The sequence below is a fragment of the Leishmania major genome, chromosome 36 (genome assembly GCF_000002725.2).
Source record: "Leishmania major strain Friedlin complete genome, chromosome 36".
NCBI classification, from domain to species: domain Eukaryota; phylum Euglenozoa; class Kinetoplastea; order Trypanosomatida; family Trypanosomatidae; genus Leishmania; species Leishmania major.
Window position 1 is genome coordinate 668413 of NC_007287.2, and position 27858 is coordinate 696270.

Sequence of the window (27858 nt, forward strand, 5' to 3'; positions counted from 1 at the left end):
GAAACCCTAGAAAGGAAAGCACAGCGGTGGGAAAAAAAATGGAGCGTGTGTGGTGGGTCTGTGAGGAGGGGAGGGACGGCTGTGGAAGAAGCGTCGAAACACAAGAAACAGCAAAGAAAATAAAGACGCGTGAGGAGGAGTGAAGAATTACCCGGCTACCGTGGTGTGCGCTCGGTTGCCGCACGTGAATGCTTCGATGACTAAGGAAAAGAAGTTGTGGTAGGCATCGCGGAGATGGTAGAAAACGAGCGAGAGAGAAGTGAGAGGACAGTCGTGACACTCATTTGAAAGAGGCACACGGTGAGCGAGAGCGCTTGCAGGGAATGCTTCGCGGCATTGACCCCCCCCCCTCCCCCGCTCCACGCCATGTGGCTCCACACATGTCGTACGGGATAGCATACGCACGAAGATTGGTTGGCTAGCAAGCGAGAGACAGAGAGAGAGCCAAAACGCTTTCGATGAAAAATCATCGCTTCTGGGAGTGGCAACGACGGAAAAGTCGCGGTCCTAGTGAGCAATCCACATGCATGGAAGAGCCTCCCTCAAGCATCTGGTGCGCGTCTTTTTTTGCTGTTGTTTCTAGTGTTGCTTCGCGGCTTATCCTCTACGCGCAGGGGTCACGGTGACGAGGCTAAAACACTGCGGGGGGCGAGGGGGCACGCCAACAATAACGACAAAAAGAAGGTAGCAGCTCAAGCGACAGACGCCAACGTAGACATCCATACAAGAAGAAAATCGACAGCGCAAATCTCGTCACACACCGCCGGCACGCAGTCTAAACTCTGTCAGATGATTCGCAGCGCTAGCTGCTCACGCCAAGAAGCCAGAGTTGGCCCACTCCGCGGCGGCGGCGCTGTTGGTGGGCTTCGCCTCGTCCCAGGGGCCATTGATTTGGGTCTTGACGCTGCTGTGCATGCGTACAAAGAGCCACGGAATGCCAAACGAGATCATAAGCACTGTCACGGTGTACAAGATGGCCAGGATACGGATCTGGGTCAGGCATCCGATCGCCAGGCCAACGAGGCCGAATGTGATGGCGACGTGGGCAGTGAAGGAGTAGTGCTTAACGAGGTGACGGACGATCGGGGAGAGCGAGAAGCACATGATGCCAAAGCAGATGAGGGCCCCGCTCGCTAGAGGGCTGGAGATGCGCGATGCCATGAGGGTCACACAGTAGATAGCCATGTTAACAGACAAGTTAGGGTCGAAGCGCTGGGTGTAGGCGTTCAGATAGCTGTAGTCCGTCAACAGCACGTGCAGGGACATGGTGAGGATGGACAGCGTCACGATGGTGTCGTCGCTGTAGGTGACGGTGAGGGTGCTGAAGATGGGGCTGAGCAGGGCGAGCATTGTGACGAGGCTGACAACCTGTCGGCCAAAGTTCCACGCGTGAAAGAGCCACCGCGACGGCTGCCGCGGCGGCGGTGAACAGCGCGTGCTCAGGCTGGCGGGTCGCTCCACCGTCTCCTTGCAGGCGTCTTGGTGGCACTGGTAAAACACGTAGCACACAAGCGCGGCTAGCACGCTCAGCACGTCAATCCACAGGAGCGAGTACTTGCCGATGGAGTTCGTGAAGACACCCATGAAGGCGTGGCAGAAGAGGACCACGATGGAGATCTCCTGTGTGATGGCGAGGGTGTTGATGACGACGGTCGCGTACTCGTAGTTCTTGATGTCCTTGTTATGACTCAACTCTTCCAAGAACTGCTGCGGGTCCACGTAGTTGTCCTCAAAAGGCTGTCGCTCGTAGAGCACCTTACGCCACAACGGGCTAACGCTGGTAATCTGTTTAGACGGAACGCGCTGAAGATGGTCCGGATGTGAGCTGTAGTGCCTTGTCTCCTGCGAGCGACGATCGTAGTCTCCGCTTTCCGGCAAACTGCTCTCCTCCTCCGTCGATGCCGCGTAGCGAGCCGCCTCGAGACGCTGCTGCGATGAGGCGAGCGACTCGCTAGAGGAGAACGACCGTGACATGGTGTGGGACAGGAAGAGGGAGCCGGGGTGGAAGGCGCACGCCGTGAATCACAACGATGAGCCCAGCAGAAACACGCGAAGCTGATGAGTGCAAAGCGCTGCTCGCTCTGGGAAAAGGGGGGCAGAGCGGCGGTGAAGGGGTGAGGTGAGTTGGGAAACGAGGCAGGGGGAGGGGGAGCGGCGAGAGATGTGACCCTCTTCTTTCAGTCACTACGCCTGTGTGCTTGCGTGTGTCTGCGTATGTATGGCTATGCGCTAAATGGAAGGGGGGGACGTTTGTCTGGAAAGTACCCTGCGCACAGAGGGGGGAGACAGAGGGGCACCGTGTTGGTACTGTGTGGTGTTGCCAGTGAAAGAACAAAAAAAAAAACGGCATTTCGAGACGAGGAAAGAGAAGCGTAAAGCGAGGCATGTCGGTGCTGCAGAGGGGAAGGGAGGGGCATTCACAACGGCCGCCCTACACCACAGAACAGAGAACCAAAGGGCACAGCGCGAGATGGCGTGTGTGTTGGCCCCTGACCGCCCCTCCAAAAAAAAGGGCGACAAACAAATAAGTGATGTCCGTCTTTTTTGTTTTTTTTTTGTGTGTGTGGCTTCTGGTGCATCAGCCCTGCCCAAGGTTTGCGCCGCTCACGCACACCACCTTTCCTTCCCATGCGTCCACCCCTCCCCCTCCCTTTCACCAGGGTGGCCACCAGCGATCTGATAGAACAGAAAATGTCGAGTAGGCGGCTTTGCAGGAGGTTTTTGTTGTCGCTTGGCTCTGCACGGTGCCACCACGGCATACCGCACACGCGTCTCAAAGTCGTTCACGCTTGCTTTGGGAGAGGGGATGCAGCTGTGCGTGCGCGCACTGCTGCGAGAAGTATCGCGTCAATGTCGCTGAACCGATCGCCGTCTTCTTTCTCTCCTTTCTCCACACGCCCTCATTCCCCGTCGCCTCCTCCCGAGCACCGCCCAATCACACGCTTTCGCCTGACAGCGATGGGCGCGGAGCGGTGGGAAGGAGAGATGGAACGCGGGGAGGGGGGATCTGCATCGGCGCGCACGTGCTACACCAGGACGGAGCGCAGCAGCAGCAGTCGCCCGGACTCCGTCCCCGCCACCACCACCTGCGGGTTGGATGGGTGTGCCGAGACGCTGGACACGACGTCCTCGGCTCGCACCGGTACCGTCTTCAGCACCTCCAAGAAAAAGGAGTGCAGGTACAAAATGCATGATGTCTGATCGCCATCTTGCGGACCGCCGCCGTGCACGCTAGCAAGGGGCTGACACGCAAGCAGAAGACACTGGCTCGCTGTCGTGGCCCACGTCACCACTCGGCCGGGTGGCGAAAAAGTGCGCAGCGCAGCGCCGTTCAGACTGCACTGGTAAACTTTCTCATCTTGGTGCGAGAGGAAGAGGATGTTTGGCACGTAGCACGTCGTTTGCAGCAGCACGCGGTGGATGGGGGCACCGTGCGGGTGTCGAATGACGCGGTCCAGCCCGCCGGTGCTCAGTGAGTGCAGCATTAGGGTGCCGTTGAGAGAGGCAGTGGCGACGACGTCCAGCGTGCTACTCACGTCCACCGCGGACGGCATGCCCTCGTGGCCGTAGATCGTGAAGAGCATCGTCATCTCCAACCGCTGCCGCGCCGGTTGAAGGTGGCAGGACCACACAGCGAAGGTGGTGTCCTCGGCACCTGTCACGAGATAGCGGCTGTCCTCGCTGCGTGCGACAAAGACGACTCGCCCGCGGTGCGCACGCAGTCGCACGTCGCGACCCGCACCCGAGAGAGCGCGAACCACGACAGAGTTGTCAAAGAGGCCGCCAAGCACCAGGAACACTTCGCTGTCGTAGCACAGCAAGGCAGTGCTCGCCTCCGTGCAGGAGCCGTCCGCGTATGCCGAGTCGTTCGGAATGACACCGGCTGGAATGGGCGCGAGGCTCCGCTCGTACTCATCACGGACGTCGAAGCTGCCGCTATCCATGGCGGGTGGCGCGGGATGATTCGTGACGGGCGTCACCGCCACCGGGGTCGCCGGGTGGCCTGGCACTGCAGCCGCGGTGGCGTTCACATGACTAGACGCGTGCGTAGCAGTCATCTCGTTCTGCGATGGGGCGGAGGCGGCGACGCCGTCCCCGACGGGCGCACAGCGCAACTGCGACGCCGCGGCGGTCGATGCGGCAGCGTGAGGCGGTGACGCCGCAGGAGGAGTCGCTGCCGCCCTCTGCAGAACCGACGATTGGCGAATCGGGGTCAGGTGCATGCGCAGCGAGGCAGCGGCACCACTTCCGGCCACCACCAGCACTCTGTCCGTCGACACCACTGTCGTCCGCGCCACTCGTGCGCAGCCCCAGCGCAGTGTCATGACCTTCACTCGGATCGGGAGCTGCAGCGGATCGGCCCACTCCAACGGCAGTCGCGGCTGGTGAGGGCGACGGAAGAGCTGAATGGGAGTTTGGCCAATGTTATCAAGTGAGTCGACGAGGAGCAGCTGATCAACGGAGCCGGCCTCCCGGTTGCGGTCAAGCTCCTCGTAGGAGTGCCAGTTGAACACGTTCAGCGCGTCGATTGCGTCCTTGCCGCGCTGCTTGTACCCAAATATGAGATCGATCCACTCGTGCAGGTGGGCCGACACGTGCGCGCTCTCGAGCGCCTCGCGCATACGGTAGACAAACGTGAACGGGTCGTTGTGCGCCCACGGCGGAAGCTCCAGGTCGTCCATCGGGGTGCGGTCCTGCCGCCGCCCAAAGTCGATGTGGTTCTCATTGATGCACAACTCCGGCAAGTAGTAGAGCTCTGGAATCAGCTCCCGCACATCCTGGGTGCTCGTCATGACGGCCCTAAAGGTGGCCTGCATGGAGTGAAACATGCGGTCCGCGTGGTCGAAATGACCGCCCTGCAGGAGAATCGCGAGTGTCGTGAAGGGCGGCAGCCGGACGAGGAAGTAGAGCGTGATGGCGGGGGAGCTGTAGTGCGTGAAGTAGTGAGACGGGACGTCGCCGAGGCTGCGCATTTCCATGTAGCGCTGCCGAACCAGCTCACGGCGTTCGCGGTTGCCGCAGGCGCCCATTGGCATGGACAAGTCGCGGAACGTCTCCGGGTTGGTCAGGTCAAGCGTCTCACTCGTGTAGTCGGAGAGAACCCATGGAAACACGGGATACTGCGTCATGTCGTTCAACGTGCGCCCCGCCAACAGGTTCAGCACGAGGAGGTAGTCGAAGTTCGACAGCAGGCGGTTGCGCCACAGCGCTGTGGCCCGCAAGCGCAGCGGCTCTCGGCGCGGGTTCTCCTGGAGCACGTATGCACTGTGCCAGCGGACGCCGCCGGTGCCCTCGTGGAGCAGGGTTGGCAGCGCCGCGGTGGCCGCGCCGGACGCGTCGCGCAGAAACGACGGCGCCGTAAGCATGTAGCTGCTTCGCTCGCCACATCGCACCGCCTGCAGCGCCGCGTTCATAGTGGCGGTGTCGGAAAAATTGACAAAGCAGCTGCGCCGGTCACGTGTCCAAATCTCGAGCGCGGTACGGCGCATGCGGAAGCGGCGGGCCGGAGCGATTTGCGTGATGTGGCTGAGATGAAAACTGAAGGGGCGCGGGCGCAGCACGTACGCCCTCGCCTCCTCAGCGACCACTTGGTTGTACGCCTTGTTGTCGTCGTCGATGAGCACAATCACCTCCGACCCGCGCACGGTGAAGCTGCCGCTCCAGCAGTGCATCATGTACGGCACCTCGCACGGAACCGAGAGGAGCGACGGGGCAGCAGAGAAGTTGTCGACCTTAGAAGTTGGTGCTAGGCCGGCGCCCTTCGACACCGGCGCAGCCTCCTCCCACAGGAGTGGACACTCGCTGAACGAGGCCGCCGCTGCGGTGGACACGTCCCCCCTGCCGTCGAGGCTAAAGTTCATCATGTCCTCCTCGAGCCCGACGTCGTCGTCATCAATCGCTTGCAACAGCACGCTTTCGCCTCCGCGGAGACGGAGGTACGAGGCGCGGCTCGTGCTGGCGCTCACGCTGCCGCCGAAAGCCAGACCCCCACCGCTCTCTCCCTCGTCTCCCAGGAGTGCGGGCACGGCTCTGAAGCTGGTCACGTTGACAGACGACAAGTCGTCGCAAACTGGCGACCTCGGAGCTGAGTAGGAGGCCATCGCCCTCCCACAGTAGTTTGTGCCGTCGCGGTCGTAGACCAGCTTGCGATGCACCAGAAACTGCTGCTCCTGTGAGGACAGCTTCACGTACTTGAGGGTATTGTGCAGACCGGCCGCGTCAGCACACCAGACGGTGTCGCGTAGCGCAAAAGTAAAGCGCGTCCACGCGTTGGCCCGCGCCGCGGCGGTGGCCCGCCGCGCGGCACGCGGCAAGAAGAGACTCGTGAAGGATGCAGGAGCGAAGCCATCGGCGCGCGTGCTGCTATGCCCTTCAAGGTCCGCGGCACCAGAGTCGCTATCCGTCTCGCCAGCGGCGCCCGTCTTTGGGGGGGAGTTGAAGGCGGCCATGAGTGCTTGGATTTTGTCATGGACAAGCCTACGAGACATGCTGTTCTCCGCAAAGAGCTCCTGCAACCGACGGAGAGAAGCCCGCTGCTCTGACCAGAGCTTGGCGGCTAGCGCCTTGTCGGTCGACTGCTCCCGCTCGACGGCGAGGAGGCACCGCTCCACAAAGGCGTTGTAGTCCACACGCGACGCCACCTCCGCGAAAGCCTCGACGGTGCGGCGTGGGTTGGCTCGGTGGTCGCACAGCCACTGCAGTGTAGGCACGCCAGCTGTGAGCGTTTCGCCTGTGAGGTCATCGAGGTAAGCCAAGTTGGACCGCGCACAGCTTGCGGTGCTGTTGGGGCCGCTGCTGCGGTCCCCGGCAGAATCCTCGCGGTCCCCACCTGTGAGCCAAGCCGCCGCCGTCGCGAGAAGAGAGGACTGGCGAAAGACCGATGAGTGAGCGCCGCTTCTGCTTCTGGGAGAGGACGCGAACGCCGACAGCTGCTCGAAGGAGTACCGAAACATCACCACGAGCGATTTGAGGCGATCCACAAGGGCGGCGTTGGCGTTGAAGTGCGTTGAAGTGTTGCCGTACTCGGCAGCGTGGAGGCGCCGCAGGAGCAGGTTGTGCACGCAGTAAATGAGCGTCATCGTAATCGCGATTGGGGAATGCTCGCGCGCGTCCTCGGCGTTCACAGCACGCTTGAGCAACAGAAAGCCGCTGCCGCGCTGTCCCCGATCTAAGCGGCGCACAAACACGTCCGTGAGCTCCACCACGCTGCTCAGGGCCGTGCCGGAGCGCAGTGTCATTTGGCAAAGCACTTTGAAGAGTCTGCCAAACAGGCGAAGCATACCGCCTCTGAGTACCACTGGAGCGACGCCCCCGCCACCCGCGCGGAACCCGACCCCACCTACCCCACCGGCCTTGGGGCTAGTGGGACTCTTGCTGACACCCGTGCCGGCGGACGCGCCAAGCACCACCGACCACAGCAGATCCCCTGGCCCGCCACTCCCGGCGCTGCCCGACCCAACGACCGAGCCGGCACCACCAACAGAGTGGCTAGTGGTGTTGCCGTTACTGCCGAGATGCAGCAAGGCGCTGTGGCTGCACAACAGCTCCGCGCACTTGACGGCGAGCGGAAGGTGCAGCCATCGGTCGTCTGGGGTACGGAGAACAGCGCGCCTCACGTTGCCGTGGGGGTCGTCCACCTCCCCGGCATAATACACGTCACTTTCCGCAACGCCGCCGGGCGGGTCATCTGCTGACCGCACCAGCGTCAGCTGCTCCCACTCCGTGTACCCGACACGAACAGGTAGGTGCGTGCCGAATTCTTCCCCATTCAACGCAGCCCCGGCTGGCGTGAACGGGGACACGGCGGGCTTCACGGGGACCGTTATTGCCTCCTTGCGCCTCGGAACCGAACCGGCGTAGAAGAGAACAACCTCAACCACGCGAAGGAAATGACACAGGTTCACAACCGCGGTGGCGCTGCCAAGTCCTAAGAACGCACAGCCGTTCGACGGCCGTGGGGCGCCCGGACCTTCGCGGTTGCCTGCGGCGTCCCGCCGCTCCCCACGCCACGGCGCCATCAGGCGGCTGCGGTAGCGGTCAGCAACCCTACACAGAACCTGATGCAGGAGGCGATGCAGGCGTTGCTCCCGCAGGTACGCCACCACAAGCTCCAGCTCCGTCGCCCCGTACGCCTCGTGCAACAGCACCTGGTAAATGGTGTAGGAAAGAATCATGGAGATGGTAGCAAAGGCGAGCCCGGACCCCTCTGACTGCACTTGTTCGCTCACGGTAGAGTCTGTAGGGATCGTCGGGGAGCTCACTGCACCTGGCACAGTCGACTCCTGGCATGCGCAGGCTTCCTGAAGCGAGGAGGGCGCAGACACGGGCGACGACGCGCACGAGGACGCGAAAAGTCCAACCACTGACACGTACCAGCCGCGAACCGTAATTACGCGTCGCCACGCCTGGGCGTCGCTCTTGAGCAGCACCGCCATGTCGGTTAGCACGTGTCCCTTGAGCTTTGTGTCAGTACTGCGCTTCATCAGCATCAGCAGTGGCAGAAGCACCGCCGCAAACCGGATCGTGTGCGACTCATCCAGGGGCACGTACTGGGTAGGAAGGGTCAGCACGTCGAAGCGCTCCACTAAGCCGCAGCGCAGCGCCAGGTACACCGGCAGGTTCACGGGAAACCGCTGCAGCACATCCTTTAACCACGACAGCGACACCTCCTCGACGACGTGCACGACTGTGTCCTTGCTCGCCAACAGCACGGGGTTCATCAGCTCCTGCGTGCGCTTCGAGCGCAACACCATGAAGAGAAGCTGCAGGAGCGCCTCAAGCCGGACTGCCTCGGAGGACGCGGAGGTGAGGTATGGCATCAGGTTCACAACGTAGTTCCTGCGCCCCAGTAGCTGGACCAGATACGGTGTGTTGCTCGTCACGAGAAGTTGGCGCACGCGACGCAGGAGGCGCAACTGAACAGAAGCCTTGGGGCACGTCAAGTGCAAATTCCCGACAAAGTACTGCAGAGCCTCCGCATCACCAAGGGTGACGGGAGCAACGGTAAGTGCCTCGAAGTAGGCCATCCACTGGTTCTCCAGGTCCTGCAGCGAGCACGAAGGCAGCGATGGCGGTGGCGGTGGCGTTGAAGAGGGCGAGAAAGGGGAGATCGTGGCGGACGAGGGCGCCCCAGACACATCGCTAGCAACGACCGAGATGGGACGCGAGGTGGACGAGGAGGGCGAGAGTAACGGGTGCGTCACAACATCCTGTGTTTGGGCCGGCACCAGGGTGTCTTCCTGCGTCAACTCTTCCTCCTTCGCCTCCTCCGCCGTTACGCGCAGCAGCTCCGCCGCGACAAACATGGATGTGCCTAGGGTGCGCAGGCAGGGCAACGCATCAGGGTGTGCACTCAGAAAAAAGCGCTGCACTTTCACCCAGGTCAGCTGCACCGCGCGCGGGGAGGCCCGGATCACGTCGGCAGAGAGAAACAAGTTTGTCAAGGCGTCTTCGAAGAGTCGCGGGAACGGGGCGAGAGCCTCGAGTAGCTGCACGAAAGCGGCCGGCACCACCACCTGCAACGCGGGACCTAGTAGCTGCAGTACCTGGCCAAGGAAAACAAAAAAACGTGCCTCCGCCATTTCGGTGCGAATCGCCTCTGCAGCAGCCAGCGGCGGCACCAAGTCCAGCACTCGCAGCACGGTAGCATTGATCGTGTCGCTTGCGCTGCTAGCACTGACGGCGGCCGCGCCGAGCGACGAGAAGGGCGGTAGGCCTGGCTTTCTGTGGGCAAGGCTGCCAATCGGCGCGGCCGCAGCCAAGCTGCGAGAGGAGATGGGGAGATTTGGATTCACTAACAAGACGCAGAGTGGCATCAGCACGCTTGTTAGCGCCCCCAGCACCCCCATCGAGTCTATTAGGCGCTGCGTACTGCATACAAGGGACCCCTCCAGAGTGAGCAAGCGACTTTCACGGCCCGTGCGGCCACGCAACACGGCAGATAGATTGTAGAGGTGACCCCGGTCACTCAGCCGCGTGTCAACGCAGACGACGGCTCGGCCAGCCAGCCACTGCTCGGTGCCGTCCACGTCGGCGGCGCTCTCCGACGCGGATGAGCCAGGACGACGCCCAGGTGCGAATGAGACGGGGCGCAGCGGCGGAATCGCGGCGTTTGACGACGACAACATCCACGCCGCTGTGTCCGCCACACCCACTGTCGTCTGCAAAACCTCACGTTCGCGCTCAGGCAGCACGTAGGGGAAGAAGTACACTGTGGACACCTGCCCGTAAAAAGCGTGCGCCACACTGAGTCTGTCCACCTCGTGGCCGAGGCACCCCACGTAGAGATACCCGCGTGACATGAGAGGGTAGGCCACCTGCGGAATCACTGCCGCCTCGGCACCGTTCACAAACAGCGTGAGCTGGCCGCCGGCCGTTGCCGTCAAGAAAGCCGCCGCTCGATGAGATATGCATAGATGTGTCCACTTTCGCGGCAGCAGCGACGCCGCGAGGTACACGCGAAGCTTCTGCTGCTGCAGATTACGATACTGCACGAAGAGGCGCCCCGTGCGTCGCTCCACCATGAACGCCAGCAGCGTTGCGCGATCGGCGGTACGGAGGCAGAAGATGCAGGCACAGGCGTCGTACTGGCGCAACGTCGTGTTTCCACCAGCAGTCTGCCCTGCCACATCCTGCGAGGACACGTCGCTCTCCCACCGCACGTTCAGGAATGCCGAATAGCCCTCAAGAGGGAAGTCGGGCAGTGCAGCACAGAACCCAGCAGGACCGCGCCCGCGGTGGAGGCTGACGAAGTGCTGTGGGTCGCGGCGGGCCGCGTGCAAAAGTGTCATATTGAGGGGCGGCTGGACAGCCTCGCTCAACACCTGCAAAACCAGTGGCACGAGCGCTCTGCGGTCGCGCTGGTGTCTTGAGTGAATCACCAACAGCAGCAGCTGCTTCAGCTGCCGCGCGTCGACGTGACAGTGGGCAAGCGCAGCAAGGAGGCGGACGAGCACGGCGTCGAGCCGGGGAAGCGCGGCCTCCGTTTCGACAGAGGAGGAAAACCGCAGTGCTGCAGGCTCTGGCAGAAGCGCAACCACCGGCAGCAGCTGCGCCAGCACATCGTGCACGGCTGAGCTGGCAGCCAGGTAGAGACTGACGTAGCAGCTCTCTACTGTGCGGGTGAGCGAGACCAGCAACTTGCGCAGCGCCACCTGCTGATCAACCGTCAACGACGCCAGGCGAGTGAAGCAGCGCAGCACGGCAGCCAACAGCATCGGATTCTGCAGAGACCACGCCCATGACGCATCATCGCTGCAGCGGCGGCGCCGCGGCGCTGCGTCCTGTGAGCCGCTTTCATCATCGTTATCGAAGAAAGCATCCACGGCGTCCACCGATTCGTAAATTAGGTACGAGCACACCCGCACAATTCCACACGCGTCACCTTCGCCCATCGAGCAGGAAAATGGAAGTGCCTGGCTGCCACCTGTCGTGCCCCACGCGTTAACGATGCAGCTCACCAGAGCCTCTTCGTCGACGGTGGCGCGGTACAGAACCTCGCGCTGCGACGGGTTGGCTACTGTCATGCCGACGAGCGCGATGACGATCAACCGCACCATCTCGCGTGCGGCACGACAGGCGGCGACAGTGTCTGTTGATGCCTCCATGGCCTCCGCTGGCGAGGTGTCTGGCGCGTTGGGCGCGCCGGATGCCGCGATGAGAAAGGGAACCGGAAAAGGAGGCGAAAACGCCACCTCCGCTACATCGGCTGTGTTCAGCGGAGACGGTCGTGGTGATGTGCCAGGGTTATCCACCGCTTTCGACGACTGGGCGAGTTGATGCAGCAGGAGCTCGTATATGTTCTGCCCATCGGCTTTGCTCGCCTCGAACAGGGCCCTCTGCAACGTGCGAAGCGGCAGCAACTCTCCGGAATGCTCGCCGGCGTCAGAGAATCGCTGTTCACTCAGTGTTCGAAACGCCGTCCCCACTGCTCCGAGCACAGCACGCAGAACAGCCTGCCGCGCCCCTTCATCGGCGTTCGTCGCGGAAACGGCGCGCGTCCCAGATGTGACGGCGTCCGGCATCTCAACGCCACTGCCCCCCACTGCAGAGCCGTTCACGCAGTCGCATAGCGTTCGCCAGACACCCTCGCAGAGCTTCCGGCAGTGCGGCGGCACTGCGTGCACATCGGTTGCAGCGCTGTCGCTGCCGACTTTCCCGGTGGACGACACCATCGACAATGACAACTCCCTCATGTTCACATTGATGTCCACGGCCGTGCCCGAGCCGACAAGCGGTCGACACAAGAGGGCCTCCAGCAGCCGCTGCCCATCCGAGCGCAGCAAAGGATGCCACAGCAGCGGCAGCAGCAGCGACTCTGCGCACTTCGTTGCCATGCGAACAGAAGCCGTCGAGTCCTTGGCGAGACTTCGAGCCGCCTGCATCGCCCAGGCGCAAGAGACGGTGTTGGCAGGCTGGCCTGCGGCGCCCGCATCAGCCGCGACGGCGGCAGCGCGTAGAAGATACTCGACGCCTCCAGCCCGAGCAAGCGCCTCACATACCGCTGCCGCCGCGGCTGGTGTCGTCTTCGCATCCGCCGCGCTCGGTGCGCCGATCTCGATGCCCGCGCGGAGCTCCTCTCCCACATGGATGGGAGCAAAGGCAGCCGCGCCGGGCGCCGCTGTTGCCGCACTTAAGAGTGCGAGAAGGCAGTTGCACCAGCGGCGACGCCGACAGCGCACAACCGCGCAGCAGGGAGATGAAACCGACGCCGTGGATACCCGCAAGACCGTCATCAACGCCTCCGTCGTTTCCTGTGCCAGCTGCCGCTCATCAGCGGAGAGCGCCGTGTTGCTGCTACTACGGCTGCAAGCACCACGGCGTGAAACATTCGGATCCGCAGAAGCGCCGCCCCCCTCCTGCGCACCGGCGAGCTGTGCAATCGGTTCACCGTCGCTAGAGCCAGCGTCACACGGGCGCAGCTGCAGGAAGTGCGAGAGCAGGTACAGGACAAGGTAGGAGCGTTGCCGAGTCGTAGCGGGCCTGTCTGCCGCCTCTTCATCGCGGCTGCGCCCCAGAGGAGAGTCGGCCGAGTCGACGGCCGCCGTCGACTCGGCCAAGGCGAAGGCAGATGCAAAGTGCTCGTCGTGGAGCAGGATGCGGAAGAGGCCGTGGCGCACCAAAAAAAGAACGAGCGGATCATCGTCGCTGCTGCCGGTGCCCGTGATAGCGGCAAGACTGCTGTGGCCCGGAAGCGTGGTTGCAGCGCTTTGCGGCAGGTTTGCGGGCGTGATGATGGACATTGATAATGTTGGGGAGACGGGTGGATGCGTGGGCGGTGCCTGCGCTACCAGCCGCGGCGTGTTCGTCGCCGTGGAGGCGGGGGTGTCGGGGGACAGGCGCAGTGCGGCCGACGACACGGACGACTGAAGCAGCGGAAGCGCGAGATGGTGCTGCTGCGGTGGCGCTGGCGCCTGAGGTGGCGTTAAAGGTGGTGGGGGCGGCGGTAGGGGCTGGCCGCAGCGTCGTTCTCGCTCGCCAACGCACCACAGTACGTGCTTAAGAAGAAGGTTGTAGATGCAGGACGCCAAAGGAAACGTCAAGGAGCCCGTGCCGTCCATGTCACCACTCAGGTGGAACGCATCAGTGGCTTCTGAGTCAACGGGGTGCTGCTCTGGACACGGTGGGAGCGTGATGGAGAACTCCATGGCGGCGGAGGCAGCAGCGGCAGCAGGAGCGGTGTCCTCGGTCGGCGTGCCGTACGCGGTTAAGAACGTCTTTAAGAGGGTGAGCTCCAGCTGGTCGAGGGTGTCAAGCGCACGACTTTCACGCGCCGACGCGGTGATGGCGCCATTGCTGCCTAGTAGCATGCCTTGCGGCGGCGGTGCAATAAATGCCAAGGGAGTCGAGCGTACAACACGGCATGCAGCCAGCAAACCAAGGTAAGCATGCAGAAACTCATCCACATACGGGTCGCTCGAGAGCACGGTCAAGGAAAACTGCAACGGGCACCCGAGCGCGTGGTTAAGGAGGACTGACATGCCCTCCGCAACCGTCCCTTGCGCCGCGACGGTCTCGACACCACGCACCCAATCCGCCCACGCATCTGAGTCTCGCCGGCCGGCGGCGTCTAAGACCCTCGCCGCCATCGCTCCCTGCCGTGAAGGCTCCGTGAAACGAGAGCCCACCACCTGTAGCGCCGTCACAAGTGCGTCGAAGAAGAAGGAGTGGTCCATGATGTCCAAAACGGTCGTCGCACTCTGCTGAAAAAGCGTCTTCAGCAGCACGAGGCCGCACGAAAGCTGCCCAAGTAGACGCAGCTGCCGCGTCAGACGCCCCGATTGCTCTGAGGGAACCGGAGCTCTGCTGCTGCAGCAGCTACGCGCAGGTGACGGTGGCTGCGACGTGGAGGCAAGCGAGCTGCTTCTCGGGAAGCTGAAGTCCGCGGCCGCGTCGAGGTGCGGTTGCGCGCCGCAGCTTCGAAGGCTCGTGGACTGCGATGCCTCTGTCCTCTCCGCCACAGCGCGTAGAGCCGACGCGTTCCGGTCACCAGCGATGAAGCGAGCGAGGAGGAGGCTAAGGGCGCTCTGCAGCGGGCCAGCCGCTTGTGTCACCTGCACCAAGTGTGGTGAGGCACCAGCAACAAACATGTAGCGCAGTAGGCGGGAGGTCAGCACTACGATGAGGCCGAGGTCGGAGTCCTCCTCAACTGCCAACCCCTCGATCACCGTGTGCGCTTCACTGCTCGGTTGTGCGTGTTCGAAGACACCCTTTGACGCGAACAGAAGAAGAGCAGTCAAGGAGCTTGCGACGTCGCTGGAGGATGCGAGGGGAGGCGAGGAGCCCTCGCCTGGGGACTTGTCTTCCCCACTGCCACTGCTCGCGTCGCTCCCCGACAGCAACAGCATTGCGAGCGGAACACAAGAGGGCACGGGGTCGGTATGACGGAGGAGGGCCGCATTGCTTAGGCCGGTGCATCGGTGCGTCTCCCTCGCCTCCGCCTCTGCAGCACCCGCGGTTGCTCCCTTCGCGGTTGCCACCGTCGCAGCGCATGCGTTAAACCGAGCTGTGGAAGAGGCGAGGAAAAGCTCCTCGATGGCCAGGCAAGGAGTCGAGATGTCGTGTACCACGTGTAACCAGTAGAGGAAAAGAGAGAGGAGGCGACAGGCTTGTATCTCCACCACCTCCGCAGACACAGGGTGCGGCGTGCTCGTGCCGTCTCGCCTGTCACCGCCTCCGATTGCATCCTTGCTTTCTCGCGGCATCGACTCCGCCGCCGACGCGGATGCCGCGGGAGCCCTCTCTGACCAAAGCGAGAACTCCTGCGTCCCACACGCGCGTGTGAGGCGGCGGAGACATTGCAGCGTCGTAGCAACACAGGCGGTCACTTCACCACCGAGAAGGTCAAGGTGGCTGCGCATAGCCGCCGTCTGCAACTCTGTCGCGCAGGTTATGGCGACGAGAACGTGGCTGAGCTGCTGCAGGGCCTTTACAAGTCGAGCCGAGGTGGTGGTGGTACTCTCGCTGCGAGCGGCGGCCTCTGAAGAGAGGGTCGCGGACAGCGATTCCAGGCACGCTTGCCAATGACGGAGCTGCACCAGCACTAGCAGAAATGGCAGCAGGGCTCCCTTGGCCTCTTCCAGGGTGACAAACGGCCTCTGGCAAGGGAAAGGAGGAGGAAGAGTGAAGATTGTGCCTACCTGCTCGCCACGCGCGGCTTCAGGCGCTACAGGCGCCGAGTGCGGTACCAGCTCCAGCACTCGCCGTGTCATCATGGCTGTTCGACGGGAGAGCCAAGGCGCGAGCACCTCGTACATGGTTAGCTCCAGTTTCGTGTGCGCCAGCCCAGTTTCCGTCGGTGACGGCCGCTCTCCTCCCGCCGCAAGAGAAACGGAGGTGCCCGTGGCTCGTGTGTCTAAAACCGCAGACGTCTGGCAAACCGAAAATGCGGTGGCGGGTGTAGTGGTCATGCTCTCCACTGCCGGCATCTGTTCCGACAGCACATGACCAAGTGGCGTGCGGGTCATGAAATCAGAGTAGGCGCGTCGGCGCTCGCGCAGCACCCGCTGAGCTTGCTCTTCCTCTCTGAGACGTGCGCTGCGTGCCGCTTCGGAGTCCGTGATAGCGGGATCGCTGCGAGCGACGAGCCCGTCCGCCTTGCCGGGTTTTCCTTTGAGCGCATTCACCAAGTAGTGATACATGCGTACTCGCGGATCGACGATGAGCTCGCTTGTATCTCCAAGTGCACCTCACACCCCCTGGGGGACGATGGGGAGCAGCGCCCTTCCCCTTGCGGACGACTCTCCTGCCGCCAGATGCTAAAGATCGCCGTGCGGGGACACCTACGACGGTGTGCACAAGCAAAGAGAGAGAGAAAGAGAGAGCAAGAGGTGAAGAAGGGGGGGGGGTGACAAGTAGGACATACCCAACTGCACGTGTCTGTGTCTGTGTGTGTGTGTGTGTGTGTGTGTGAATAAGCCTTTCTGTGCTTGTGAAGCGGGGCACTTCAACGAGGAGCGAGTCGATGAAGGCACCGGGTTATGCAAGAGGTCTATGTTGATTGAGCCTGTGCCTCGCCTTTGAAACGAGCGAAGCAGGTAGGAAGCACCAGTCTCGTCACCCTGCGTTCTTTCCGGGAAGATGGCGGGCTGCCCTGGGTGTTGGGGTGGGAACGGGTGTGGACAAGCGGAGGTATCGCTGGATGGCCTCGCAGCACTCGCGCGTAGGTCGCGCCTTCTATATGTATAGAGTCCTCGCACCGCGCCTCCACAGGTCAACCCAGAGGAAAGAAGAGTGAAACAGTGAAAGAGAAGTGGGTGAGAGGCTGGGGACAAGACGTGGGACCTCCTGCCAGCGTGAACAGTCGCGAGACGGTGCGCGAAGCGAAAACAAAAAGGTGGGGAAAAAAAGCAGACAGAAAAAGAAAACGTGGGGCGGTGTGACGGTGCGGGAATGAGTGCGGCGGGAAGGAGGTCGACTGCAATTCACTGCTGCTAGTGATGAGAGAGAGAGAGAAAACACAGAGGGGAGTGGCTTCAGGAGAGGGCCCAAGAGGAAAGGGATTAGGTAGGGAAGTCCAAGGCAGCAACGAGCGGGGCACTTTTTTTTTGAGGAGGGAGAAGGGGAAGAGGAGCTCGCTCTGATGTCGCACGCGGGAACCGAGCCACACGCACGCCCGCTCAGATAGAGAGAGACGCTGGAACACCCACGGAGTATCTGTTCGCGTGTGCGAGGAGGGTGGCAGAGAAACGAGAGAGAGAGAGAGGCAACAAGAAATAGAAAGGGGAGCAGCAGTGATACGTCAGTTGGAGAGAGACTGAGATGAGGGGCAAGAATTCGAAAAAGAGAAAGAGGAACGATGCTTCCGTTTGTGAGCCGGTTGCACGTTCGCAGCTGTGTGCGTGCAAGCGTGCCTTTCGCCACCAGCGTCGCCCCAAACACGCGTCGCGGGTTCTAGAAGACGGAGAGGCAACCTTCTTTTAAGGGGGAGGGAGGAGGGGGGAGGGAGAAGGGAGGAGAAGTTCTTTGCTGGTGTCGTCGTGTATGCCTGTCGTTTAGTTCGAGCCCCCCACCCTAGTGAAAGGCAAGACGGACCCCGTGAAATAGCAAGCACACCAAAACACAACGATGCGAAGGAATGAGAAAGAGAAGTGCACCTGTCAAACTCGATGCGTACAGGAGAGACGAAGGAACGGCACCGCGCGACCTCAAAGGCGAGGCTGTGACCTCTGCAAGGACCAGAGGCTGTGAGGCACGCCCGAGGAATAAAGAGAGAGAATCAGAGAGAGAGAGAGAGAGAGATGAAAAGACGAGTGTAACGAGAAAGAGGAAGTGTGAGACGAAGAAAACCGCGCCAGGCGGGGGATGCGGGCGAAGAGGCAGCGAAAGTGTGCGATGTGATGCAGAAGAGATGGGCAAGAAAGAGACGTGACGACAAGGGAGGCTTCCCGCGCTTCTCAACCCCTTTAAAAAAAAGAGGCCATGTGCCGTTCTCGCGCGTGAACTCCGGGACATGCTGCCCCACTACCTCGTTGGCACCAGCGCGACGGGGAAGAGTGAGCGAGACACCCACACCTCTGCGTAAAAGTTTCCTTGGTTGGGCTGCGGAAGCGACCTCCGCGCACGCATAGGCAGAGAAAGGGTGACATGAATACGCAAAACCGCCAACAGCGGCAGACAGACATGACCAGAAAGCACCTGAGAAGGTGGCCGCGGCTCGCACAAAGCGCACCGGCGCAACGCACACGCACGCGCGCACGCAGACACATAGAGCAAGTAGTGGTCGTAAAAGAAGGCCGTTTGAATGCCACCGTGGCTCTCCCCTCCCCCTTCCCCTTCCCCTAGCCTTCACAGCTGCGGGCGCGGACGCGACCGTTCAGATAATGTCCGTGTCGTCTTGACTGCTGGGACGTGCTCCAGCTGTCGGTGCTGCGTAGTCCTGCAACGGCGGCTGATGACAGAGTGTCGTGGCAGGCGGGGCCGACGCGTACGTCACGCGCTCCGTGGGAGGGCTCGGAAACTCTGGAGGGGCCCTCGGGGCGTGGGTTGGCAACGCGGTAAACTGATCGGTAGCGCCGACAGATGCTACCGGTGCGCTCGCCGCGGGCTGAGCTGCCCCTGCTGGTGCTGCCGAAGACTGCAGAGGAGCGTGGTGCGAATCGGCACTGCCACCTGCGGCCGTACTTGCGGGTTGCAGCGCTGACGCTGGTGGCAGAGGTGCTACAGCCACCTCCGTCGCAGAGCGTTGTGGAGCGTTTTGCGCGGCAGATTCGGTTTCCAACTTTGCCGTCTTTACTGGCGCCGCTGGAACCGCGTGCACATCCACACTCATCTCGGCCGCGAGCTCTACAACGCGCTCACGCAACAAATGCATCAAGTCTTGCTGCGTCTCCTCGTGCTCCACGTAGAAGGCAATCATGCGCTCCATCCCCGCAGCGCGCCCTTTCATCTCCGAAACGAGCTGAATGCGCTCTGCCTCGCTCTTCTTCGCCGCACCGGACACGGGCTGTGTCACCAACGCAAACATGGCCGTCGTGAGGTGCTCGCTGCACTTGAGCAGGTCCATCTCAACCTCCTTCTTCGACTCCCGCGAGGACTGCTCCAGCTCCAGCCGCCGGTTGCGCAGCGCTGCTAAGCTGATGTGTTTCTCCACCACAGTGATGTTCGCATCGACGTGGGACAGCGTCACTTGCAGGTGCTGGAGGTGGGCCAGCTGACACAGGAACGCCTTTGAGTCTCGCAACGTGTCGCTCGAGTCCATTTGCCGCATCAGCCTCATCAGTTGCCGGATGATGTCGAGGCTGTGGTGCACCGCCTCCTCCGCAAACACTGAGAAGACAGAGAACTCCAGGGTCGGGTACAGCCAGTCGAGCAGCTTGAGCGCATGCACGACAACAGGAATGTAAAACATTCGCGTCTGGGCGGCGTCTCCGGTGGACGCTGCTGGCTCGGCGTTGTACGCGTCGGTGCCGCAGCGGAGGTAGACGCTGGCGATCTCGCGCGTCGGGGTGCAGCGTGACACCGTTTGTCGCAGGTACACGCTCGTGCGGAAAACGAGACGCTCCTGAGTGTCCTGAATCATACGCACCCACAGGTCCGACACGACTTCCGAGTCCTGCACGTCATTGTTGTGGAGCAGGCTCACACGCTGAATGCTCTCGACTGTGCGGGACAGCTCCCCGACGTCGTCGACGCACAGCAGCCGAGAGCGAAACATGTAGTACACCTCCTCGGCAATGCTGGGCACAAGCCTCGGCAGAAGGTGGGAGACGATGTCGTCCCTCAACCACAGCCGCGCGAGCACATCCGACTCCGCAGCCAGGGAGTGCTGAAGCAGTCTACAGATGTGCTCGGCCAACTGCGGAAGTGTGTGCGCCTCCGCCACGCCAGAGAGCTGATCCCAACCGGCGCCGGTGTCGGCCGGCGATGCCGCCCCCACAGCGGCAACCGCAGCCGCGACGCTGCCGGCAGTTTTCGCGTCGGCCTGCGAGTTCTGCTGCGCATCAAGGTAATACCACAGCGTGAGCCAGTAGCGCAGGAGCGGCACCACCACGCCAACGCGCGCTTCGCAGTAGGAGTCCATCACCTCCCGCATCCCAGGATCCGCCTCCAGTCGGCCGCCAGCGGTCAACATCTCCTCCCCAAAAGCCTCCGCCCCGGAGTAGCCGAAGCCGCCCTGCCGCAGCTCGGCCATGCGCCGCAGTGACGTGAAGCCGTCCCCAGACTTCACAAATACGTCGTTCACGGCAGCAAGGAACTCTTCGAAAGAACCAGCCACGTCATGCGGGCGCAGCTGCAGCGGCGGCGCTGCTGTCGCGGACATCGAAACCATCGACGGCGACGTGGAGGCTCTGGTAAGAGGGCTGTCGCTGAGGATCGCGCTGTCCTCCTGCAACACCTGCGTGGCGGCTTCAAAGGCGGGCGAGGCCAGCGTTTCGGCCTCCATGGTGCGAAACGACGCCCGCACCGCGTCCTTCAATATTGCGCTGACCGTCTGCTGCGCCACGGCGAGCTTCATAGCGTACGGCTTGGCAGATTTGTACTGCGTGTTGGTGCAGAGGAACTCCATCTCCTTGGCGATGTCCTGTAGCAGTGTAGAGAAGCGCGCCGAGCCGGCCTTCAAAAAGGGGTTTCCTGCCTCCCTGCACAGGTCATCGATGTGCGTGAAGTGCGCCAAGTTCTGCTCCAAGGAATCGCGGACAAGCTCCAGCTTCGCCTTGCGCACCATCATGGCAGAGGCGTTGTGGCTGAGATGATCGCTCTGCTTCTGCACCGACTCCGTCACGCGCTGCATCGCAGACACGCTGTTCCGCACGCGCTCCAGCACCCGATAGCAATTTCCCGCCTGCGTGGCGCCGCGCTGCACCCGCGCCTGCCACGTTAGCAAATCGGGCACATGCTCCTCCACCACTCGCATAGCAGAACGATAAAGTCGCTCATCCTGCTGTTGCTCGCTGAGCTGTGCTGAGTCGCCAGCGAAGTGCGACGCCGCGGTGCCTGCCGGATCGGCATATGACGAACCTGTCGCCCCGGCGACAGCAAGCGCAGGCGACCCAGGCGCATGCGTGAGAGCAGCAGCAATCGAGGCGCCGTCCCCCTCGCCCGCCGTGAAGTGAGTCGGCACCGGGAGCGGATAGCGGAAGCGGTGGTGCAGTGGCACCAGCAGCAGCTCCAGCTGGCGCATGAGCGATGACTTCTCGCCTGCGTCGCATGACGTTGGCTTGGCCGCCATGAGAGTAAGAGCGCGTGTGACGTCGGCTCTTTTTCCTTTTTTAGTGCCGTTTTCGGCTCTCGATCCGGAGAAGGGGTGAGAGACAAAACGAACCACACATGGGACTGCAAGGAGGAGGGAGGGGAAAGAGAGATGGAGAGAGACACCGTAACGGTGCACGGCAGAGGGAGGGGGTGGGAGGGGAGGCGTAAGAGTACTAAAGACAGAAGTGCACCGCTTCTTTTTTCCCTTCGTGCCACCGCACGCAGCGGAGATGGCAGGCAAAAGGTTGTTTTTTTTTGGGGGGGGGAGGGGCGAGGGGGTCAAGAAGGGAAGGCAGAAACGCGCGAGAAGCATGAGGCAGAGAGGGAGAGAAGGAGGACACTTACCGTGCACGGCGAAGCATGAGTTAATGCGCACGGCTGAGGAAAGCACGAATGTGCGCTAAAGAGGTGTAGGCACCAGACGGTCGTCTGCGCATCATCGAACACCGTGCGGCGTGGGTGCGCACCGCAGGCACAGCCAAACTATCCAGAGAGAGAGAGAGAGATGCGGTGCATCGATGGTGAATGAAAAGGTGCGAGGGAGGGAGGACAACGAAGACGGCAGTCATTGCCTCGTTTTCCTGCCTTCTCCACCGCCTGCATCCCGTATGTGCGCACCGCTTTATGATGTGAAGCGCGCGCGTCCCGGGGGGCTCGCATACCGCGCAAGACGGTGAACGAAGGGGGACAATGCGAAACACAGGAGACGAGGAAAAAAAAAGCCCCCACCCCCACATACACACCCGCACGCGCGCACGGCAACAGCCAACAGCGCCACCGCACACGAGAACGCGCACGAGCGCTTACCCAGACACAGCTCCATGAGTTCAAGTGAGGCACACCGTAAAGCAGCGGAGCAGCTCTCTGTAGATCTCTACAAAGCGTACCCGTGCGGCCGGGGCGTCGGCGGCAGGGTGGGGAAGCGCGGAAGACAGCGTGTCGACACCGACAGCCCTCGATTGCAACATGGCCACATCCAGCTGGCCAGGACCGCGAAACAGACGCAGCAGCTCCGGCAGCATTCGTGCCCCACTCGTCGTCCATGACTGTTGTGCGTGCGCGAACCTCGTTACAAGCACGTCACCGCTCGCCACTAGCATCACGAAGAGCTCGTCGCTGTCGTTCGGCAGCGCGGCCGCCGGTATCGACGAGCTCGCCATAAAGGGCATGGCGAACAGCATCCATGCATCCACGGCAGCAGGCAGGCGCCACTCCGTCGTGGCAGCACACAGCTGGCGCACGGCCACGGCAAAGTCGTCCTGCAAGTTGCCGGCATCCATGCTGTACTGGTGCACACGATCGGCAGCAGCCGCCAGCACCAGCAATTCCTCCGTCGAGAAGGCGCCTGGCGAATGGCGAAGGAGGCCGTCAAGCTCCGCCGCCGTCCATAGTCGCAGCAGCGCAGCGACCAGCATTTGCGTGTCGGCCGTCGCAGCCGAGATTGAGGGAGGCCACAGGTCGGTGCGGAGGAGACACGCAAGAAGCCGTATGCACCGCCTCGCTTGAGCTGCCGGAGCGGCCGTAGTGGCAGCGTGCACGAGTGTGGTTGGGTCGCCGTCCGCGATCAAGCGAGCAAGCTTCAGGGGTGCGCACATGTAGGCGTCAAGCTCGCGATCGCCGCGCACCAGGCACGGTGAGGCGTGAAGCGCGTATCGACGGAGAGCAGCCCGCTCGGCGGCCGTCAAGAAAGGCAAAGGTGAGCGTGCGTCGGCCGCGAGGTCCGACGCGTGCGTTTCGATAAACCTCGCAAGACGCGTCTGAGTCAGACGTGCGCAACTGACCGCTCGCTGCTCCGTGGTTGAGGCGACGATGGGTACAAAGAAATCCCGCGTCGCCTCTCGGCCGTATTGCAGGGAATGCAAAGCGGCAAATCGGGTGAGTTCCCAGCACGCGGGCAGGTGCAGCACACCACCGAACGCATCCCCCGCGGCTGCAGTCAACGCGCCTGGTGAACCGGCTTCCGTCGACGACGCGAACGCGCGGCGCAGCACCGTCCACAACGCCTGCGCCGACACACGTTGCTGCTCCGGCTGCCTAAGCTCCGATACGGCGTTGAGCAGCACCATAGTGTGCTGCACAACCGTTCCGAGCGACAGACGCTTCGCCTGAGAGGCGAGTCTGCGAACGGCGAGTACCACGAAAGCGTCGTACGTCGCTGCCGGCGGCGCGTGAAAGAAGCGCAGGACCTTCACCACACCCACCAAGTCCGCCACCGCGGCCGTCCGCGCCAACGACATAAACGCGTCCTTGGTGCGCACGAATGCGTCCAGGCGGAGCAGCGTGCTCTCCGCCAAACGCTGCAACGGTTCCTGCGCCGCCGCCTTGTTCGCGGCACCGCCGCGGCCAGAATCCCCGTCCCTGCGCGGTGTCGACCGCAGCTCCACATACGTGTCTGGACTGGTGCAGCCAGACCAGCACAGCCCGTGCAGCAGTGTGTAGCACTGCCGCAACTTGCACTGATTCATCTTCGACGCCACGGCGGTGGCAAGCGCGCTCAGCAGGCGGCTGTTCCACGCGCCTAGCTGCGTTAAGGCGCGAATGAGCAGTGACAGTTCCAATGGGTCGAGCCGGTCAGCGCAGCCGCGCAGCTCCGGCAACACGCTGTACAGCATCTCCGGGTGCGGGTGCTCGACTGTCTCGAAGGCCCGCAAGAGCATCAGAAGGTGCTTTGGGTTCTGCACCAAGGCATGACCTGGCGCAGTTGTGAGCCGCCCGTAGTCCTCTGTGGCTGTCTCGCCCGACACATTTGCAGAGACGCTCGAAGAGAGCTGCTGCTGTTGCTGTCTGGCGAGAGCCACAATCGTGTCGCCCAGCAGTCCTAGAGTGTCACGGACTGCTTGGTCAAGAGTGACAGTGGAAAGGTTTGCCGGCGAGTGGTAGAGGAGAGGCGATGGCTCCACATCATCCTCGAGCGCTTTGCTCTCCAACTCGGACCGGACCGCTACTCCGGCGCCATCCACCGCCGTCAAGCTGCCGTCCAGAACATCGCCCTCTGCGTCCGGCACTTCGTCGGGGACGGTCGGCGCCGTTGCGGGTATGCTGCTGACTCGCTTCGTCGAGCCGACGCCGCGGTGCACCAGTCGATAAATCTGTGCCATCACGTTGGCGGTTGTGCTGAGCAGCTCCAGCGGCATCGGTGGCGGGTTGCCGCCATCCAACTCGGCCCACCATGTTTCGGAGAGCGTGGCCTCCGTCGCGTAAGCTTCCACCACAGAATGGGCAACTTCGAGGTAGGACTCTAGCGCACTTACCTGGGCCTCTCGCCAAGTTGTGCTCTCCATCGCCGCGTCACCCTCCGCCGCGCCGCGAGACGGCCGCAGCGATCCGAAGTAGGACACGAGCGACCGCCCCAAGTCCGCGGTGCGGCGCAGCTTCGTGACCGCCTCGGCGTACGCTCGTGCCGTCCCGCGCGCGGTTGAGGGCGACCCCTCCCCACCGGCCGCGCCCGAGCTCTCCTCCAGGAGCTCACTGCACTGGGCGGCAAAGGCCTCCAAAAAAATGACCGGCGGCACGGTCCGCGTCAGGTGGGCCGAGCGAGACGCATCCATGATGGTTTTGCAGTTCTCCAGGCTGAGCGTAAGCGCTGCAGCAGCCTCTGGTCCCACGGCCTCGCCCCTCGAGGCGACAGCAAGCCCGGCTGCGCAGCGGGCCCACACGGCGCGCATGAACTGCTGTGCCACTGGATGGGGCAGCACGCCTGCAGTGCACAGGGAAGACGTGACGCTGGCAAGCGCACCCAGCTCTACGCCCTTGCATTCGGGGGCCATTTTCGACGCCTGTGCGGCGAAGACGGTAGCCAGCTCCAGCTCCTTACGCGTCCACGCCCGCGTTCGCGCGCGCGCGACGGCGGTGGTCGGCTTAGCGCTCTTTAGCTTCTTCAGTGCTCCCTCGCCGCCTTCGACTGCGACACCAGCCGCTGCACCTTTGTCCAGCAGCCGACGGCGCAACAGCGAGCACACCAGCACCAAATCCTTCGGACTAGCAGCCTCGCGGACGAGCTTGGTGAGACCACGTGACATACCCCTTAGCAAGGCAGTGGCGCGTCGCACTTCGACGACAGAAGCCTCCTTCCGTGTCTCCTGCGCGGTGGGATTTGTGCACTGTGCCCACGTGTGCTCACGCTGCTCAGCAGCGTACCGCACAAACCGTTGGACGGCATCTCCCGTCACTACACGCAGGCGGATCGCTGCTGAGGCGGGGGACGGCGTGGCAGCGCTGCCGTGGATGGCCGGCGCGAGCAGTGGCTCGACCTTGTTGAAGAAGTCCGCGCACTGCGGTGCGGATAGCTGCACAAAGTAGGTCAGCAGCTGCGCTGCATCCGCGGTGGAAAGACGCGGGGGTGCCGCTGGATCACCAGGGGTCTCCGTGTCGCCGGCCAGGACAATGGCGCGCTGGACGCACTGCGACACAACACGTGAAGTCGTGCAGAAGCGGTACCGCACCCCTTCAGCGCCGCGGGTGCGTGCTCCGAGAACCGGTGGGGACGTGAGACGGTCTGCTCGGCCCTCTGATGTCTTCCATGCGACGCCTGAGTAGGCCAGTTGAGCACTTTCACCCGCCAGATCCTCGCCAAGCACGGCGGCATTTTTGACTGCCTGACCTGCAGCGCCGCCACGCTGCGGCGGCCGCTTCCGCTCCTCGAAACGAGCAAGGGACGCCACGAAGGGCACGAGATGGCTTGCGCCAACGACGTGCATTTGCTCCACGAAGCGCTGGGACAGAAGCTCGACTATGTCGGCGCTGACCGTCACCCCCGGAACCTCCTCCCAGCGAGAAAGGCTCGAAAGAAGAACGCCACAGTCAGACGCGCGGAACTGCAGGGCGTGCGTCTCACGCAAGAGAAACAAAGCGGGACGAAAGGCAGCTTGAATAGAGAGCAGCAGTGGTGCCGGGAGCGCGGACGGCCGCTTCTGTCGCACCTTGTTCACGACTTGGGCGGCATCGCTGAGATCTTTGACCGTGGCTGAGGCCAGTGCCCCGGGCAGTGCCTGCAGGCCGTAGGAAAGCGCTAGGTCCACATGGGTGGGTTCAATGCTGGTCTGCAAGCCCGCCTGAATGAGCTCCACCACATCTGCCACTCGCACGCTTGTGGCAGTCGCCCCTGTTGCGAAGGTGGCACTGCTCGCAGCAGCGACAGTCGCGCCGCCACCTCCGCCGGGCAGCTCCAGGGTGCGCTGCGTCAAGGGCAGCAAGGCACGGTAGCACAGGAGAAGGCGCCGCGATGCGGCCTCTGCTTGGGCACGAGAGACCCCCAGCGTGGGGGCTACCAACGCGTACATCTTTTCGAGCCCATGGAGGCACTGGATCCACTGCAGCACGTCAGACGGGGACAGGTGCGCCATCGCCACAAAAGCCTCATCGGGACCGGTGCCACGGCAGCGGTCGCTCTGGCGTCTGAGCGCCGCCGCGCACGTCTCGGCAATCCTCAGCATCTTATCCAGTTCTTCGGCCGTCGCATCTGACTTCGCTGCCGCGAGCACCTCCGAAGGCGATGATGAGAGCGAACCCTTCGACTTGCTGCCAAGCCGCAGACTAGACCACTTCGCCACCATACCCATAGCGGACGTAATGGCCACCAGATGCTGCTGCACGGCAGCCGTGGCATCGCTGGGGGCGTTGTCTGCCGACTCTGCTGCTGACTCAGGTGAGGTGGAGGCCACATCTTGCAGCGCAAGCAGGAGAGGCTCGTAAAGCTCCTCGAGCACAAACGCCACCCCAGCCGTCCGTCCATCGGCCAAGCTGAGCAAGGGCATGCACAGCGACATCACCTGCCGAGGAGTGTGCAACGACTCCTTGTTGAGCTTGATCCAATGAAGGGCGTGCTGCACGCGAGGGAAGGTAGTCGAGGCGCCGAAGGCTGCGGCAATGTTGAGTAACTTGCCGACCTCTGACCCGTACATGGGGGAGCTCTTCGGCACATCCGAAAGATTATCACGGCAGCGCACCTCACCGTTAAGAAGCCGCAGCGCCTCGGTGCAGAGAATGATGGCGGTTTGAAGAACAGACGAAGCGGCCGAGCCGCCAGCTTCGCCGCTGCCCTCTTGACCGACCGAATCGTCCCCATCGATCTGACCTGCTGCCCGAGAAGTGGAGGCTGCAGGCGTCCTCAGTGCTGGCTGCAGTCGGTACCGCGCCAACACAGCTGCGATCGCCTGCTGCTGTTGGGCGTGTCGCAGTCGATGGAACTGGTTCCGCATACGCACCAACGAACCGAGAACAGAAGAAGAACGAGTGCTCGACAAAGACGACGTGTGTGCTGCCTGCGAGTGCTGTTGAGCGCCAGACGTTCGGGAGTAGTTCCCGAACAGACGCACTGAGGAACGGTTCATTGCGGCTGCCGCCCTTGCAAGGGCACTGTCGGGAGCACACGCGCGCACGCTCCGTCGGCAATCTCCCTGTTCCTTGTGGACGAGTGACGTACGGCGGGGTGTGGTTGTCCCTCTCTGCTCTCTTTCGCGCGAGCGTGGGTGGGCGGCTTATTGTGCCCCTCGTTTTTCCTTCCTTCCTCACACTTGCTCGAAGGTAGTGTTGCGCGCGTACGCATTGTATCGTGGAAGCAGAGTAGTGAGGTGTGTCGCGCAGTTGCAGAATACGAGAAGGGCAACGAGTGCGACCGCACAAAGTGACAGAAACCAGAAAAAAGAGCGAGAGAAATCGGTTCGACAA

General features: G+C 62.6%; 4 protein-coding genes across 4 annotated transcripts; all 4 read right to left on the reverse strand.

Annotated features, from left to right (window-relative positions):
• Positions 1–810: 810 nt before the first annotated feature.
• Positions 811–1974, reverse strand: LMJF_36_1710 (putative phosphatidylinositolN-acetylglucosaminyltransferase subunit c; the record flags this gene model as incomplete). The annotated part of the gene is made up of 1 exon (XM_001686693.1): positions 811–1974. The coding sequence occupies one exon, from the start codon at positions 1972–1974 to the stop codon at positions 811–813; it is 1164 nt and encodes a 387-aa protein (XP_001686745.1).
• A 1052-nt stretch (positions 1975–3026) lies between these two features.
• Positions 3027–16139, reverse strand: LMJF_36_1720 (conserved hypothetical protein; the record flags this gene model as incomplete). The annotated part of the gene is made up of 1 exon (XM_001686694.1): positions 3027–16139. The coding sequence occupies one exon, from the start codon at positions 16137–16139 to the stop codon at positions 3027–3029; it is 13113 nt and encodes a 4370-aa protein (XP_001686746.1).
• Positions 16140–18313: 2174 nt separating this feature from the next.
• On the reverse strand, positions 18314–21169 carry LMJF_36_1730 (conserved hypothetical protein; the record flags this gene model as incomplete). Its single annotated transcript, XM_001686695.1, has 1 exon — positions 18314–21169. The coding sequence occupies one exon, from the start codon at positions 21167–21169 to the stop codon at positions 18314–18316; it is 2856 nt and encodes a 951-aa protein (XP_001686747.1).
• An 850-nt stretch (positions 21170–22019) lies between these two features.
• Positions 22020–27521, reverse strand: LMJF_36_1740 (conserved hypothetical protein; the record flags this gene model as incomplete). The annotated part of the gene is made up of 1 exon (XM_001686696.1): positions 22020–27521. The coding sequence occupies one exon, from the start codon at positions 27519–27521 to the stop codon at positions 22020–22022; it is 5502 nt and encodes a 1833-aa protein (XP_001686748.1).
• Positions 27522–27858: the final 337 nt, after the last annotated feature.